At 44.4% G+C, this 14,663-nt stretch overlaps 1 protein-coding gene across 1 annotated transcript in view; it reads left to right on the plus strand.

Moving 5' to 3' along the window:
- Positions 1–57, plus strand: part of LOC103713973 (mitogen-activated protein kinase kinase kinase 18-like) — a 1,158-nt gene extending 1,101 nt beyond the window's left edge. Inside the window, exon 1 of the mRNA XM_008801038.2 lies at positions 1–57. This exon is cut by the window's left edge and continues 1,101 nt beyond it. Within this exon, the coding sequence (XP_008799260.2) occupies positions 1–57 (57 nt within the window).
- Positions 58–14,663: the final 14,606 nt, after the last annotated feature.

The raw sequence follows: 14,663 nt of genomic DNA on the forward strand, positions 1-14,663 counted from the left end.
GTGAGACAAGTAGGCTTTGTTTCTAAACCAGAGGATTCGTATAGGCTTTGTTTCTGATATTGGAGGTGTTCAAATCGTCAGCGTGTGCTCTGCTGCTGCAATTCAGCTTGTTTTGTCATCTTTGGCTTTCAAGGAGGAAACCAGAACACAGTGAGCCTCTGATTCTAAGAATATAGCTATGGATAAGATTTATGGTTGCCCAAGAGCTACTGATTGCAGTTCTGAAAGCAGCATTCCCGGCCAAACTTGTTTGCTTATCAAAACTTATTTTCATTCTTTGGCATCTCAAAATTGTATGATTCATCGATCTATTTCAGCTGTTATGTTTGCTTCGCTTTGATTTTGTCCTTTTGGTGTTTGGCAAGTGTGTTATCTCATTGAGCATCTTGCAATAGAGTTAAAACTCTTTTCATCCCTTATAATGCTTCTTTGATTTAGAAATAAGAGACGACTAGAGAAATTTCCCGCTCTTGTCTGGATGATATAGTTAACTAAAGCCAACACTCAAATTACTAAAGATTTCTCACCATTCTCATGATATAGGTGATGGACCAAACTAAACTACGTAAATAAAACATTGGAATTGATTGGTTTACATTACAAGGGCAATGATTTTTTTTTTTTTTTTTTGCAATATAGGTGAACCTTATTTGAGTCAAATTGTAAATAGTGATAAGACAGGACTTATATGTGATATTGGTAATATATTAGGTGTGATTATGCCAAAAGACGAAAAAATAAATGATAACTGATAGCATGTTGTATCTCTTTCTGCACAGCTCTCTTGTTGTCGCATCTCTCTCTAGCGCTCAAGCTAGGGAGAGGTTCCGAGTATCCCATCATTTATAAAGATTAAGCAAAACCTTTCTATTCGACTCAATGTACTAAAATTTAATAACTAAAAGAACCAAAATGAAGCATCACCATACTCTTCAAAAAACATAAACAAAGAATGCAAGTCAGTTTGTGAAGACCAAGGATACAATATGATTATTGGAGGTACCATATGAACATGAAACAATGTTGTTTTATTTATTATTTAGCATCCTAGTTATTTATTCTTGCAATTTAATTAATGCAAGGAACCTCCAATTATATTAGTTGGAAATCAATAATCTATGCAAGAATAAATGTAATATATAAACAATCCAAAAGAAAATGATGCAATTTATAAAAATATAAGGATGAAATGACCAGAGTATCCTGAACATAATTTATGCTCCAAGGGTATAATGATGTTAAATATGATAGAATGCCTTTAGTAATGATTATGATTTATCATGGTGTTTGATTTATACAATTTTTAACTTAATTAGTTAAATAATTAAGAAATACAACTTCATATTTAGGGTAAAGGTTGATTTGATAAATCATATTAAAAGTCATAGAGAATTTTCCCCATGCAGGATTTTCCAAAATTATTCATATTAAGTTTAATTAGTTGGCTAGCTTAACATTTAACTCTAATCACATTTCATGTTGACTTGAGGTTCAACATGTGTCAATTTGAATATCGATTGAAATTTCTCCTATAAAGTTTTATGGCATCGACCATTTCCATTACTTGGTTAATTATGCTTAATTATATGAAAGCACAGGCCGGCAACCGGCGCTGATTCTGGAGCCGGAGCCTGTCATTGGCCATCAGAGGGTCTCTTTGGGCGGACAGCCATGCAGGCGACGGTGGAGGAGGCGGCGTTGGCAGATAAAGGGCCTTGACAAACCCCGATACATGGTGAGGAGCACCGACATGCGACGGGGCAACCATGCCGGGGCTACCGCCATGGGTGGCCACCGCCTAAGGAGGGGCACCAGACGAGGAGGAGATGACCAGGCACCAGCTGTTCCCGGACGAAGCTGGATCTAACCCGAGCCGGGCACGGGAGACCTGGGCATGAGGGCACGGTTCTGTGCCAAGGTCGGGAGGAGTAGGGGGTGATGTGGGTGAGATGGGCAATGTGGGCCTCAGTGGAGTGGGCCTCAATGCTGCAGGGCTATCTTGTGGGTCGGCACATGAAGCAGTGGTCCAAGAACTAAAGAAGATGTTAGAGAGGGCTGGACATGAGGAGATGGGGGCTACTAGTGAGGCGAGAGGGCAGCTGGACCAAGGGAGTGCAGCTTGGCCTGTCCAAACCCAATCCCACTAATAAAGATCTTGTTGTGGAACTGCCGGGGAGCCGGAAAACCATCATTCGCCGGCCTTCCGCAAACTTGTGAGCCTGCATGAGCCTGAGATTTGTGTTTTGCTCAAGATCCGATTATCAGGAGTCATTTTGCAGCGAGCTAGGCATGCCATCCCGAGGACATGGGGTATGTATGCAGTGGAGTCACAAGGCCTTTCGGGGGGATCATTATCTTGTGGAGATTAAGAGGGTGTAGCATCGATGTCTTCCATAAATGCACTCAGCAGGTGACTATGATGATCTCAGTGGAGAGTGGGCCTCCTTGGGTCTTACTAGCGGTATATACGAGCACGGAGTACCGGTAGAGGAAGTCTGTATGGGCGAAGGCCACTAGTATCATCCAGTTGGGGCACCCAGTGATGATGGCGGGGGACTTCAACTGCATCAACAGCCCAGAAGAGAAGAGGGGGGTAAGGTCTTCACCAACAAGATCGAGGTCAAGGAGTTCCATAACTTCATTATGTCCAATGGGCTAGCTGACCTCGACTTCGCTGGCCCGAGGTTCACATGGTGCAACAACAGGCTGGGACGAGCGCGTGTTTGGAAGAGGATCGATCGTGCCTTCGCTTCGAGTAGTTGGATCCAGAGGTTTCCGGACTACGAGGTGCACCATTTGCCTAGGATAGCATCAAACCACTACCTTGTCCTAGTGAGTACCTCACATGCTCTTCCATTTCATAGTCCTTTTTGATTTGAGAAGGTTTGGTTATCTTATCCACAGTCTTAGGACATGGTGAGGGATGCATGGGGACTGCCAATCCGGGGGGATGCGATGCACAGGGTTACCCAAAAGTTGGAGTTAACCAGACGACGGCTAATCAGGTGGAATAAAAAGGAGGTAGAAAACATTTTTAGGAGGGTGGAGAACACTGAGGCATCCATAACCAGGTTGCAGGCATTAGAGGACAATGGGGGCCGTCTGTCAAAAGCAGAGCAGGGACAGCTCAGGGGGTTGCTAGCTATTTATCATTCCTTACTCAGTCCGCAGGAGGTGTTATAGAGGCAGAAATCCAGGGTCCGGCAGATTAGGGAGGGTGACCGGAACACAAGATTTTTTTATCAATCGACTATTATCTGGAGCAGAGGAACCGGGTGTGCAGGAACAGAGATAGCAGTGAATAGGTCTCAAAGAAACAGGAGGTAGTCGGGCGAACCTTAGAGCTATTCTTCCGAGCTAGGTGGAACAAGGCAGGGGGTGTAGATGGTGGGGTCAGTGCACCAGATTTGGAGAGGCAGGTATCAAAGGAAGAGAATGTAGCTCTAGTTAGCCTGGTGTTAGGTGTTGAGATTCAGGAGGCTCTATAGTTCTTAGGTGAGGATAAAGCCCCAGGTCTAGATGGCTTTCCCCGGTCTTCTTCTGACGGTATTGGCACATTGTTCGGCAGGAGGTGATAGAGGCGGTCCAGCGGTTTTTTGGATCGGCATCGATGCTAGAGGAGTGGAGATGGACTTTCATCACTCTGATTCCGAAGAAACAGAATCCAGTAGAGCCGAGCCACTATAGGACGATCAGTTTATGCACTTCATTATATAAAGTTGTGGCGAAGATCTTAGTCCAGAGGATGAGGGGTATTATACTCAGATCGATCTGTCCCGAGTAGGGGGCCTTCATAGGAGGATGTTTCATCCCTGACAACATCCTCATCACCCATGAGTTTATAACTGATCTTCAGAGGGTACCTAGGCGCAGGTGCTTGATGGGTGTCAAACTTGATATAGAGCGAGCTTATGACAGGATGAGGTGGGACTTCGTGGTGCATTGCCTGGAGGGATTTGGCTTTCATCCACAGTGGATCAGATGGATACAGGGTTGCATTCTGATACCATCCTTTGCACTACTAATCAATGGCTCGTCGACTCTCTTCTTCGAGTCATTGGTGGGACTCCGACAGGGTTGTCACCTATCACCCCTTCTGTTCATCATATGTGTAGACACTCTGTCCCGATTTCTGCAACAGGCGATGTTGACGCAGGAGATGGAGGCCTATAGCCCGGCACAAGGGACGACCTCGATCTCACACTTATTATTTGCAAATGATTGTATGCTATTGGCTCGTGCGACAAGGAGGTCGGCACTAGCCATCAGAAGGATCCTGGAGGCATATAATCGGATATATGGTCAGCAGGTCAACCTGCCCAAGTCAGCCATCTGCTTTAGACCGAAAATTGAGCTTAGAGTGAAGGCATCTATCATGAGCATCTTGGGGATTAGTGAGCAGGAGGGAACCCTCTGGTACCTCAGGGTTCTAATCACAGGACGCCGACTGCGCAGGGGGGAGTGTACGAGCATGGAGCAGAGCATCAGACGTAGACTGGAGAGCTGGCAGATGGGTGCGCTTTCGATGATGGATAGAGTTACCTTAGTACGGTCAGTCCTGAGCTCCATTCCCATCTACTTGCTTTCTAATACTTTGGTCCTACTCGCAACTCTACGAGGTTTGGAGAGATTGTTCAAAAATTTCATCTGGCGGCGGCAGGGAGACAGAGGGGGTGTCCACCTTATGGCTTGGGAAACCATTTGTCAGCCGATGAGCCGGGGTGGATTGGGTGTTCACTCACTGATCGAGCACAGGGAGATACTTTCGACGAGGCTGGCAGCTAGGTTTCTTCTGGAGCCAACGAGTTTATGGGGCACTCCGATGAGGGCAAAGTATGGTGACCCAGCAGCCTAGGACGCCATGTGCACTGAACGAGGAGCATCTTTCATATGGCGAAAGATTTGTGCGCATGTCCCAAGAGTGTTATCGGAGATCAAATGAGAGATCGAGGATAGCCAGACAGTCAGGATTCTGGAGGATGGATGGTTAGCTGAGGGCACACTGCAGGGTTGGCTGACCATAGATGGCTGGAGGGCCAGAGGGAGTGCGAGCTCTTCATCAAAGGAGAGTGGAGGTGGGACATGGATCTCGTTGGATGCATGTTCGAGGAGCAGTTGGCCGAGCGGGTTCTAGTTGTGCCCATCCCGGAGAGGGCGACAGCTGATAGGAGGGTGTGGAGCATGACTGGGTCACCAATGGTGAGGGCCTGAGACCTCTCGAGGCTGGTCCCGAGACCCTCGACTCGACAGATGGAAAGCAGATGGATCTAGAGGCTGTACATTCATCCTCAAATTGCCCTATTCATCTGAAAGATGGCCTGGGGGTGCTTGCCCACTAGAGCTGTATTGGGGAGGTGGGGTGTGAGGGTCCCTGCAGCCTGTGTGACTTGCCTGGAGGTGGAGGAGACCATTTTTCACGCCCTCATAGACTGCCCGCGGGCCAAACAGATATGGTGCTATGCTTCGAGCCAGCTAGATTAGTGGCAGAAGTGTTCATCTATGGAGGAGTTTTTACGATTCCTGGAGGCCTTGGCACGAGGATCTGTGTTTGAGAAGAGGGGGACACGTGCTGCCTATCTAGCCTACCAGTGTTGGCTGCATAGGAATGCCCGAGTCTTCGAAGGAGTCGGCTCTCATCCGAAGGTGATAGCGGCTAGAACCCTTATGCAGGTGGCTGAGATCACTGGCATTACAGAGGCATCACCTGAGTTATCTAGGAATATCTAGGGTTCCTATTCTGCTCACACAGCGTCCAGGACAGTACTTGTCTCCTAGGTGCCCCCACCTCCTGATTTTCTCAAGGTAAACTTCGATGTTAGTGTAGATGATGAAGGGAGATGCAGCGGCGTGGGGTTCACCATCCGAGATCACAACTCCAAATTAGTTGCGGCGGAAGGTCGGCGGACTTTTGACTCGTCAGTGGTATGTGCTGAGCATAGAGCAACTTGGGAGGGCAGACACTGGGTGCAGACCGTATTATTCTTGAGGACGATTCGGCCACAGTGGTTGAGTCGATCCGGAGGTGGGGACGCACTGCTGAGGACCAGCCATTGATCCATGAGATTCGCATGTTGATGGAGGAGTGCTACTCCCACCAGGCTTTACACGTATTCAGGGAGGCCAATGTGACGGCCGACTGGGTGGCCTCCTATGCAACCCATCACTCCGGTGGTTTTGTTTGGGTTGGGAGTAAATATGTTCCAGGGCCATTACGTAGTGTTCTATTTTTTGATTTTGTTGGCCGCATTCACACCCGTAGAAAACAAAAAGAGATATACCACAAGTAAATTACTTAAACGCAACCAATTTGCTCGAGGTACTTGCGATGCGACGCACATGCACCATCGAGGTCGAGTAAAACACCATTTTATCATATATGGTCGAAGGAATCTGAGGGCAATTCGCATGCGATTGGTCCGGACACTAGTACCGGACTGATTGTTTTGCAGAATCATGGTCCTCGCAGGAGGACGGTCCAGCCACTTTCATTGTGGCTGGATTGATTTATGTTATTTTATTTTATGTTGGTTGGATTTATTTGCATATTGTCATTTGAGGATTCTTTTCGGATTATTTTCTTTGTAGGGACCTATTTATTATTTTGTGACCCTATATATATATGGGGCATGCATTTGTTTAGAATTAATAAACGATGAATGAAAATTAGCCTTCTTTTTTCTTCCTCCTCTCTTCTCTTTTTCTTCCCCCTCTTCTTCTCCTCTTTCTCTCTATCTCTCCTTCCCTACCTCCGTTTTGCATCAGCTTGGGTATCAGAGCAGGCCCGACTTTGCCTCTGTTGCTAAAGTCAAGGGATCCAATTTATGGACGGGCCATCGCCGATTCATTTTCGGCCTTTTCCTCATCTGCATTTTGCTAGAATAATTGCACCACGGACGCCGGATCGTACGGAAGATTGCTGCACAACATGCACTTCGAAGAAGAAGGGGCCTTTTCTTTCTTCTTTGTTTTCTTCCCTTTCCCTCAACCCATCTCCCATGAAGAGAAAAGGGGCAAAGCCCTTTCGTCAGTTGCTTCCCACCCAGCGCCACTCCACCGGTCCTCCTCACCAATCATCGTCGTCGCCTCCGTACCCCACCACCGCCGCCTCCGTCTCCCTTTTCTATCCCCTCTCGCTCGGTTCTCGCACAGAAAGGGAAGCGGAAGGAAACCCCGTCGCCGGGTACCCCCACAGCAGCCCGGGAGGCAAATAAACTGGGCCCCTTCATCCTCTAGCTCTCGCTACGCATGCACCATCCACCGCCTCCACTTCGCAGCGCCGCCGATTCGCCATTGGAAACCACCACATCTCCCCGGAAGCTTCGACCGCATCCTGCTGCCACCGTCCGTGGCCGGATCCAGGAGAAGGATGTCGCTGCCCCACTCGACGCCGCCCCAGCATTCTCCTCCATCGGCGCAACGCCTCCCCGCAACCATTACCGCAAAATCAGGCGTAATCCATCAGGATCGTCGAAAGTGGAAAATGATCTACAGTGCGAGTAAGGCCTAGACCCGTTAGCTCATCACTGTTAACCCGAACCGATTCAAAATAAAAATTCAAAATTCAATATTGCGGATCGGACTGTCTTAACGGATGGGTCTGTTAACTTGTTAACCAGAGTCCATTTAGGTTATTTAAAAAAAATCAAAATTCAAATCGCCGCATGCGATGCGTAAGTCACGCACGTGCAGGAGTTTTTTTTCTTCCTCTCTCCTTCTTTTCCCGACTGCCTCTTCCTCAGTTCCTCCAATCATCGCCTTCCGCCACCCCACGCCGTCTCCTCTCAGCCGTCACCACCTCCGCCCACTGTCACCGTTGTCGCCACCATTTTTTTTTCTTTTTTTTCTTCGCACCATCGCGCCGCCCCGTCTTTCCCCTCTACCGCAGCTGCTGCTACTCCACCGGACGCTCGCCGACACTTCCATACCTGCCACCAATTCCCACACCCACCACCACTGCCACCCACTCTGCCTCCACTGCTCTCAGCGCCCCGCTCTTCCCCCCCCCCCAACCCACTGTTGCTGCCACCTCTGCTACTTGCACCACCGCGCCGCGCACCGCCCCCGCTCTTTCTTGCGCCGCTCGCCGCCGCGCCGCCACGTTGTCATCGCCGCCGTCGGTTTCTGCGCCACCACTGTCATCCCTGACAGCCACCACCACGAAAGCTGTCACAGTGACGACCCTGCGATGCCGTTGACCACCTTTCCGGTCCCGTTTCCGCCTAACCATCTTCCGCGAGCAGAGGCCTCTCTCCAGATCGGGTCATCTCTATTTTCTCCCTTCCCTGCAGGTTAAATTTGTTTATTTAATTTGGCACTAATTATCATATTTTTGTGCTTGGTGATACGTTCCACAAATTCAAAACACATGCAACCATACACATCCACAAAACAAATAGAAACCTTGGTAGTAGCATTTCTTTAATATTAACTGTAGAGCTAGATCATATCTGGGAGACCTACGTGGCTCCGTGACACCTTGCATAGTTCGAAAACTTGGTACTACTTGACTGCAGCTACTTGTTGGCCTGCATCTCATATTAATTTTCAGTTTGCAATAATTATTTGCTAGGGAGTAGTTTTAGCTTATATCGAGCATATACTTTGCAATTTTGAATTACTTTCATGCATTAGGTCTACTTAGGAACCTCTATAGTTGGTAGGATCATACATATCTTCATTCATTTTATGCATCTACGTAGTGGTCGTGTCGCATCTCATTTTGAGTCCCAATTAGACATGGATTCCAAAATCGAAGCTCTATTAAAAGTTATCCAAGACACTAATGCTTAAGTCCAAAACACTAATGCTCAAGTCCAAAACACCAATGCCCAAGTCCAAGCCAACAATGCCCAAATTCATGACCTAATCATAATGTCCACCCAGGTTAATGCCCGACTTGATTCAATTGAGGCTTCACTTCAGAGGGTTATTGAATCCAAGAAAGCTAGTGCCTCCCATTTACCGGGTCTTGAAGGGGACGACACCCTAGAACAAATCCTAGAACAACAAGGCTCTATTCGGTGGGACAATTTTGATAATAGGTTTGTTCCAGGTCACCATCATGCCTACTCTCGTCCTAGAGGACCTGGTCCCTTTCTTAATATTGATAGAGGTTACCGACATAACATAGAACCCAGAGAACCTCGTGACCCTGATGAAGATGTAATGAGAGGCATTAGGGTTGAAGCCCCCACTTTTGACGGTCGTCTTGATCCAAAAGTCTTCTCAGATTGGTTACACAAAATAAACCACTTCTTTGAGTGGTACAATCTGTCTGAGGAAAAAAAAATTCAATTCGCTAGAATGAAACTTCTTAGTCGAGCTAAGCTATTCTGGTAAAATACTGAACAACTATTAGCTAGGAGACATCAATCTGCTATTACTGATTGGGTAGAAATGAAAGAAAAACTAAAAAAAAATACCTTCCATTAAGCTATCAAGCTGACCTCCTAGATCGATGGAACAATTTAAGACAAGGTAGCCACACAACTACCAATTACGTCGCTCAATTTGATAAATTTATGATGCGAAGTAATGTAGCTGAACATGAACGTATGATCCTGAGCCGGTTTCGACGAGGCCTAAATGATGAGCTTAAGAAAGAACTTATCCTTCATGAAGTGTCCACCTTAGATCAAGCCTATACATTTGTACAAAACTATGAGCAATTCTCCAAATCCATGTTTGTTAGGCGCCCTGACACCGGACGGGCTTCCACTAGTGCCCAACCATCTGGACCCAGACCCCCAATCGGGTCTGTTCCACCTAAGCCTTTTTCTTCTACACCTATCTAAAACCGAGATATTAAAGGCAAACGAGTTTTAGGTGAACCTCCAAAGGCAAACTCAAGAATTCAATGTTTTAAATGCCAAGGGTTTGGTCATGTTGCCTTCCAATGTGCAAATCAAATCCTTGTTATTGATACACAAGAATAAGAGGATGACATAGATAATTTGGAGGAACAAATTTATAAGCCCAGTTTAGAGAATATTCAGGATGTCGAAGACAAACCTGAAGAAGAATCACATACTATAGGTTGTATCTGAACTACACCCCAGATAATTGCCTACGAATCCGACCAACCCTCTATGAATGTAGTAAGGTGTGCAATTACCCAGCCTAAGGAGACTGATGACTGGAGACGAACCTCAATCTTCCACACTTACATTAAGTGTGGAGAAAAAGATTGTAAAGTTATCATTGATAGCGGGAGCAGCATTAATATGATATCTTCCAGCATTGTCTCCCACTTGGGTCTGACTCCAATTCCCCAACCTCAACCTTATAAGTCTTCTGGATTGACGCGTCATCCATTCAAATTAAGGAAAGGTGTCTTGTACCTATTCAAATCCTTTCTTACAAAGACACTGTCTAGTGTGACGTACTCCTAATGGACATAGGTCATCTGATATTAAGAAGACCTTGGTTGTTCGACCTCGATGTCACTATCTACGGTCGAACTAACTCTTGCTCTTTTGTATTCCAGGGCAAAAAGATTAAGCTTAATCCTTTACGACCCAAAACACTATATAAGAGTACGAACAAGAGTACATCAAAGGGCAAGGAACTCCATATTCTTAGCCCCACAGAATTTGAGAGGAACGTATTTAATGACTCTCCGGTATTTGCACTACTAGTTAAAGAACTTCACCCACATTTTCAAAGCACATCACCAGCTGAAGCCCTCTCTATCCTTGAGGAGTTCGAAGTAGTTTTTCCTAAAGATCTCCCAGATTATTTGCCCCCTTTGCATGATATTCAGCACGCCATTGAACTAGTCCTGGGAGCTACTCTTCCTAACTTGCTCCATTATTGGATGAACCCTTCTGAGCATATAGAGCTTCTAAGGCAAATTAAAGAGCTCCTACAAAAGGGATTTATTTAGGAGAGTCAAAGTCTTTGTGTCGTACCTGCCCTTCTTACTCCAAAGAAAGACGGAATTTGGAGAATGTGTGTAGACAGTCGGGCCATTAACAGAATCACAGGCAAGTACCATTTTCCTATTCCCCGGCTCGACGACATGTTGGATATGATGGCAGGTGCCACGATTTTCTCCAAGATTGATTTAAAAAGTGGCTACCATCAAATCCGGATTCGCTTAGGAGATGAATGGAAGACAACCTTTAAGACAAAAGATGGCGTATATGAATGGCTGGTAATGCCCTTTTGGCCTCTCAAACACTCCTAGTACCTTTATGCGAGTGATGACTCAAGTATTACGACCTTTCATGGGCAAATTTTTAGTCATATACTTTGACGATATCCTTATTTATAGCCAATCTAAGGAGCAACATTTAATCCATTTAAGGCAAGTTTGTACGACTTTATGCAACAAGAGCCTCTATGCTAACCTTAAGAAGTGTTCATTTTTCACTTCTCATGTAAACTTCTTTAGGTGCATAGTCTCTTCTGGGGGCTTATTTGCTGACCCTGCGAAAATCACTGTAATTGTCGAATGGCCTGAACCTAAGAATATTACTGACATCCGTAGTTTTCACGGCCTTGCCCCATTTTACTGTTGCTTCATAAAGAGGTTTAGTACACTTATGTCACCAATCACAGATTGCCTTAAATGGGGTGACTTTCAGTGGACACGCGCTGCTGCCAAAGCATTTAGTGAAATTAAGAAAAAAATGACGAAAGCGCCAGTTATGTGACTCCATGATTTTAGTAAAGTTTTTGAGGTGGAATGTGATGCATCTGGCTTAGGTATAGGTGGGGTGCTTAGTCAAAAATGTCATCCTGTAGCCTATTTTAGTGAAAAGCTGAATGAGGCTAGACAGAGATATTCCACCTATGATAAGAAATTTTATACAATAGTTCAGGCCCTACGGTATTGGCGACATTATCTCCTTCCAAATGAATTTGTTCTCTATTCTGACCATGAAGCATTTTGTTTTCTTAATTCTCAGAAAAAGCTTAATCATCGCCATGCTAAGTGGGTTCAATTCCTCCATGACTACACTTTTGTTCTCAAGCATATGTCAGGTGCAGCGAACAAAGATGCTGATGCGCTAAGTCGACAAGTAACTCTGTTGTCCGCCATGTCTGTTTCCATCACCGATTTTGACAGACTTCAGCAATATTACTCGTCTTGCCCCAATTTTGGCCAACTCTATAATGCCCTTGCAGATGGACAAGGACCTTTGATTGATGGTATTTATCTTCAAGATGGTTACTTGTTCTAAGCTTCCAAGCTTTGTATTTCGCAAACTTCCGTACGAGATTTTTTTGTATGGGAAGTGCATGCTGGTGGTCTCTCTGGACATTTTGGGCGTGATAAGACCATAGAAGAGGTTGAACATCAATTTTTTTGGCCTAGCTTGAAATAGAACGTTGTTAAAATTGTGGGCCAGTGTCGCACGTGTCAACTAGCTAAGCACAAAAAATAAAATACTGGCCTCTACACTCCATTACCTGTCCCAGATCGTTCTTGGCTTGACCTTAGTATAGACTTTATGCTCAGCCTTCCTCGTACCTTTTGGAAACATGATTCCATTTTTGTGGTTGTGGATCATTTTTCTAAAATGGCCCACTTCCTTCCTTGTTCCAAAACTTTCGATGCCTCTCGAGTAGCCAAGATTTTCTTTGATGAGATTGTTAAATTATATGGTTTACCAAAAACTATTGTGCCTGGTAGGGATGTTCGCTTCATGAGCTATTTTTGGAAAACCTTGTGTCCTATGGTTGGCACCAAATTTAAATTTTCTACTGTTTATCATCCTCAAACCGATGGCTAAACCGAAGTAGTCAACCGAAGTCTAGGTAACCTTTTGCGAAGTCTAGTAGGTGAACATAATCGTAACTGGGATTCTATTTTGCTTGTTGCCCAATTTGCATATAATTCGTCGGTCAATAAATCTATCGAAATGAATCCATTTGAGGTAGTTCATGATTATAAAGCTAGAAAATCTGTAGACCTCCTACCTATATCCCCACATATTCGAATTTCTGAGTCTGCACATGCATTTGCACAACACATTCATACTCTGCATCAGGAAATTAGCAAGTGCATTCTAATGAGTAATGCTCAATATAAGCTACAAGCTGATTGTCATAAGTGGGATAAACAATTTCAAACTGGGGATTATATTATGATACGTATTCGGCCTCAGTGGTTTCCATCTGGAACCGTTAAGAAACTGCAGGCTCGTAGTGCTGCGCCCTTTCGAGTATTGCAACGAGTGGGCACTAATGCCTATGTCATTGATCTTCCCTCTGATTTTAGTATTAGCTCCACTTTTAATATTGAGGATTTGGTTGCTTACAAGGGTCCACCTTCCATTCCTACTGACCCTTTCACTAAGCCATCCCTTGAGTTTGATGATCCTCCTATTCTTGATTCCATACCATCTCCGACCTATTTACCCTTACCACCAGCACAAAAAGAACATATTGATGCCATTTTAGATGAGCGGACTGTTTCTACCAGTGATGGGGGTATTCAGCCTTTCTTGGTTCGCTGGCGAGGACGCCCGGAGTTCGATTCTACATGGATTACATGTGAGGAGTTCAGCTCATTGACCCAGATCTCTTGGAGTACTACCAGAGCCATTCGTCGAGGTCGACTTTTTCTTATCCGGGGGGAGTTTGTGCGGACACTAGTACCAGACTGATTGTTTTGCGGGATCACAGTCGTCGCAGGAGGGCAGTCCAGCCACTTTCGTTGTAGCTGGATTGATTTATGTTATTTTATTTTATGTTGGTTAGATTTATTTGTATATTGTCATTTGAGGACCCTTTTCGGATTGTTTTCTTTGTAGGGACCTATTTGTTATTTTGTGACCCTATATATATGGGGCATACATTTGTTTAGAATCAATGAATGATGAATGAAAATTAGCTTTCTTTCTTCTTCCTTCTCCTCTCTTCTCTTCTTCTTTTCTTCTTCCCCCTCTTCTTCTCCTCTTTCTCTCTATCTCTCCTTCCCTACCTCCGTCCTCCATCAGCAATCCCCTTGGTTCCCCTCAAACCAAGGCCATGTCAACTAAATTTCTTGGCAGCGACTTACTATTTTAGTACTATTACTTATGTATATGCCGCACGTAAGACCCAAAACATGGATAATTAAATTACTAATTTGCCCTTGGATTTTAGCTAACTTAATTTGTATTTTAACCTACAAGTCAACGTTTGTTCGCCTTTTTTTTAGGGAAAGAAAAAGAAAAAGAAGAACTCGAGTGCGGTTTTAGTGGAGAAGTAGTTATAATAACCATTCCACTAATTTGAGAGAAAAATAAATATTCTTCTTAAAAAAATTAATATGAATATCCTTCTAAATATCGAATTTTGCATGAATATTCTTTCAAAATTGATATTTGCATATATACCCTCGTAAAATACTTGTTTTTACTATTCTATCTTTTTTATTCTTATTTTTGCATATATACCCACACTATCTAACATCGGTAAAAAAAAACTAACGGTTTCAAATTAAAATAACTAAATTATTCTTAATTAGTAGATGTGCAAAAAGAAATATTTATAAAGCGATCACGATGAAGGATAAAAAAGTATTTTCAAGATTATATTTTATTTAAATTAAAATAAATATGGTTTTTATTAATGGTGTTAGAAGAATCGTTATATTAGGAGCATTTGTGTAAAATAGTATTTTATGAGGGTACAAAAATAAATATAAATTTAAAAAAATATATTTATAC

The sequence above is a fragment of the Phoenix dactylifera genome, chromosome 4, assembly GCF_009389715.1.
Source record: "Phoenix dactylifera cultivar Barhee BC4 chromosome 4, palm_55x_up_171113_PBpolish2nd_filt_p, whole genome shotgun sequence".
NCBI classification, from domain to species: Eukaryota; Viridiplantae; Streptophyta; class Magnoliopsida; order Arecales; family Arecaceae; genus Phoenix; species Phoenix dactylifera.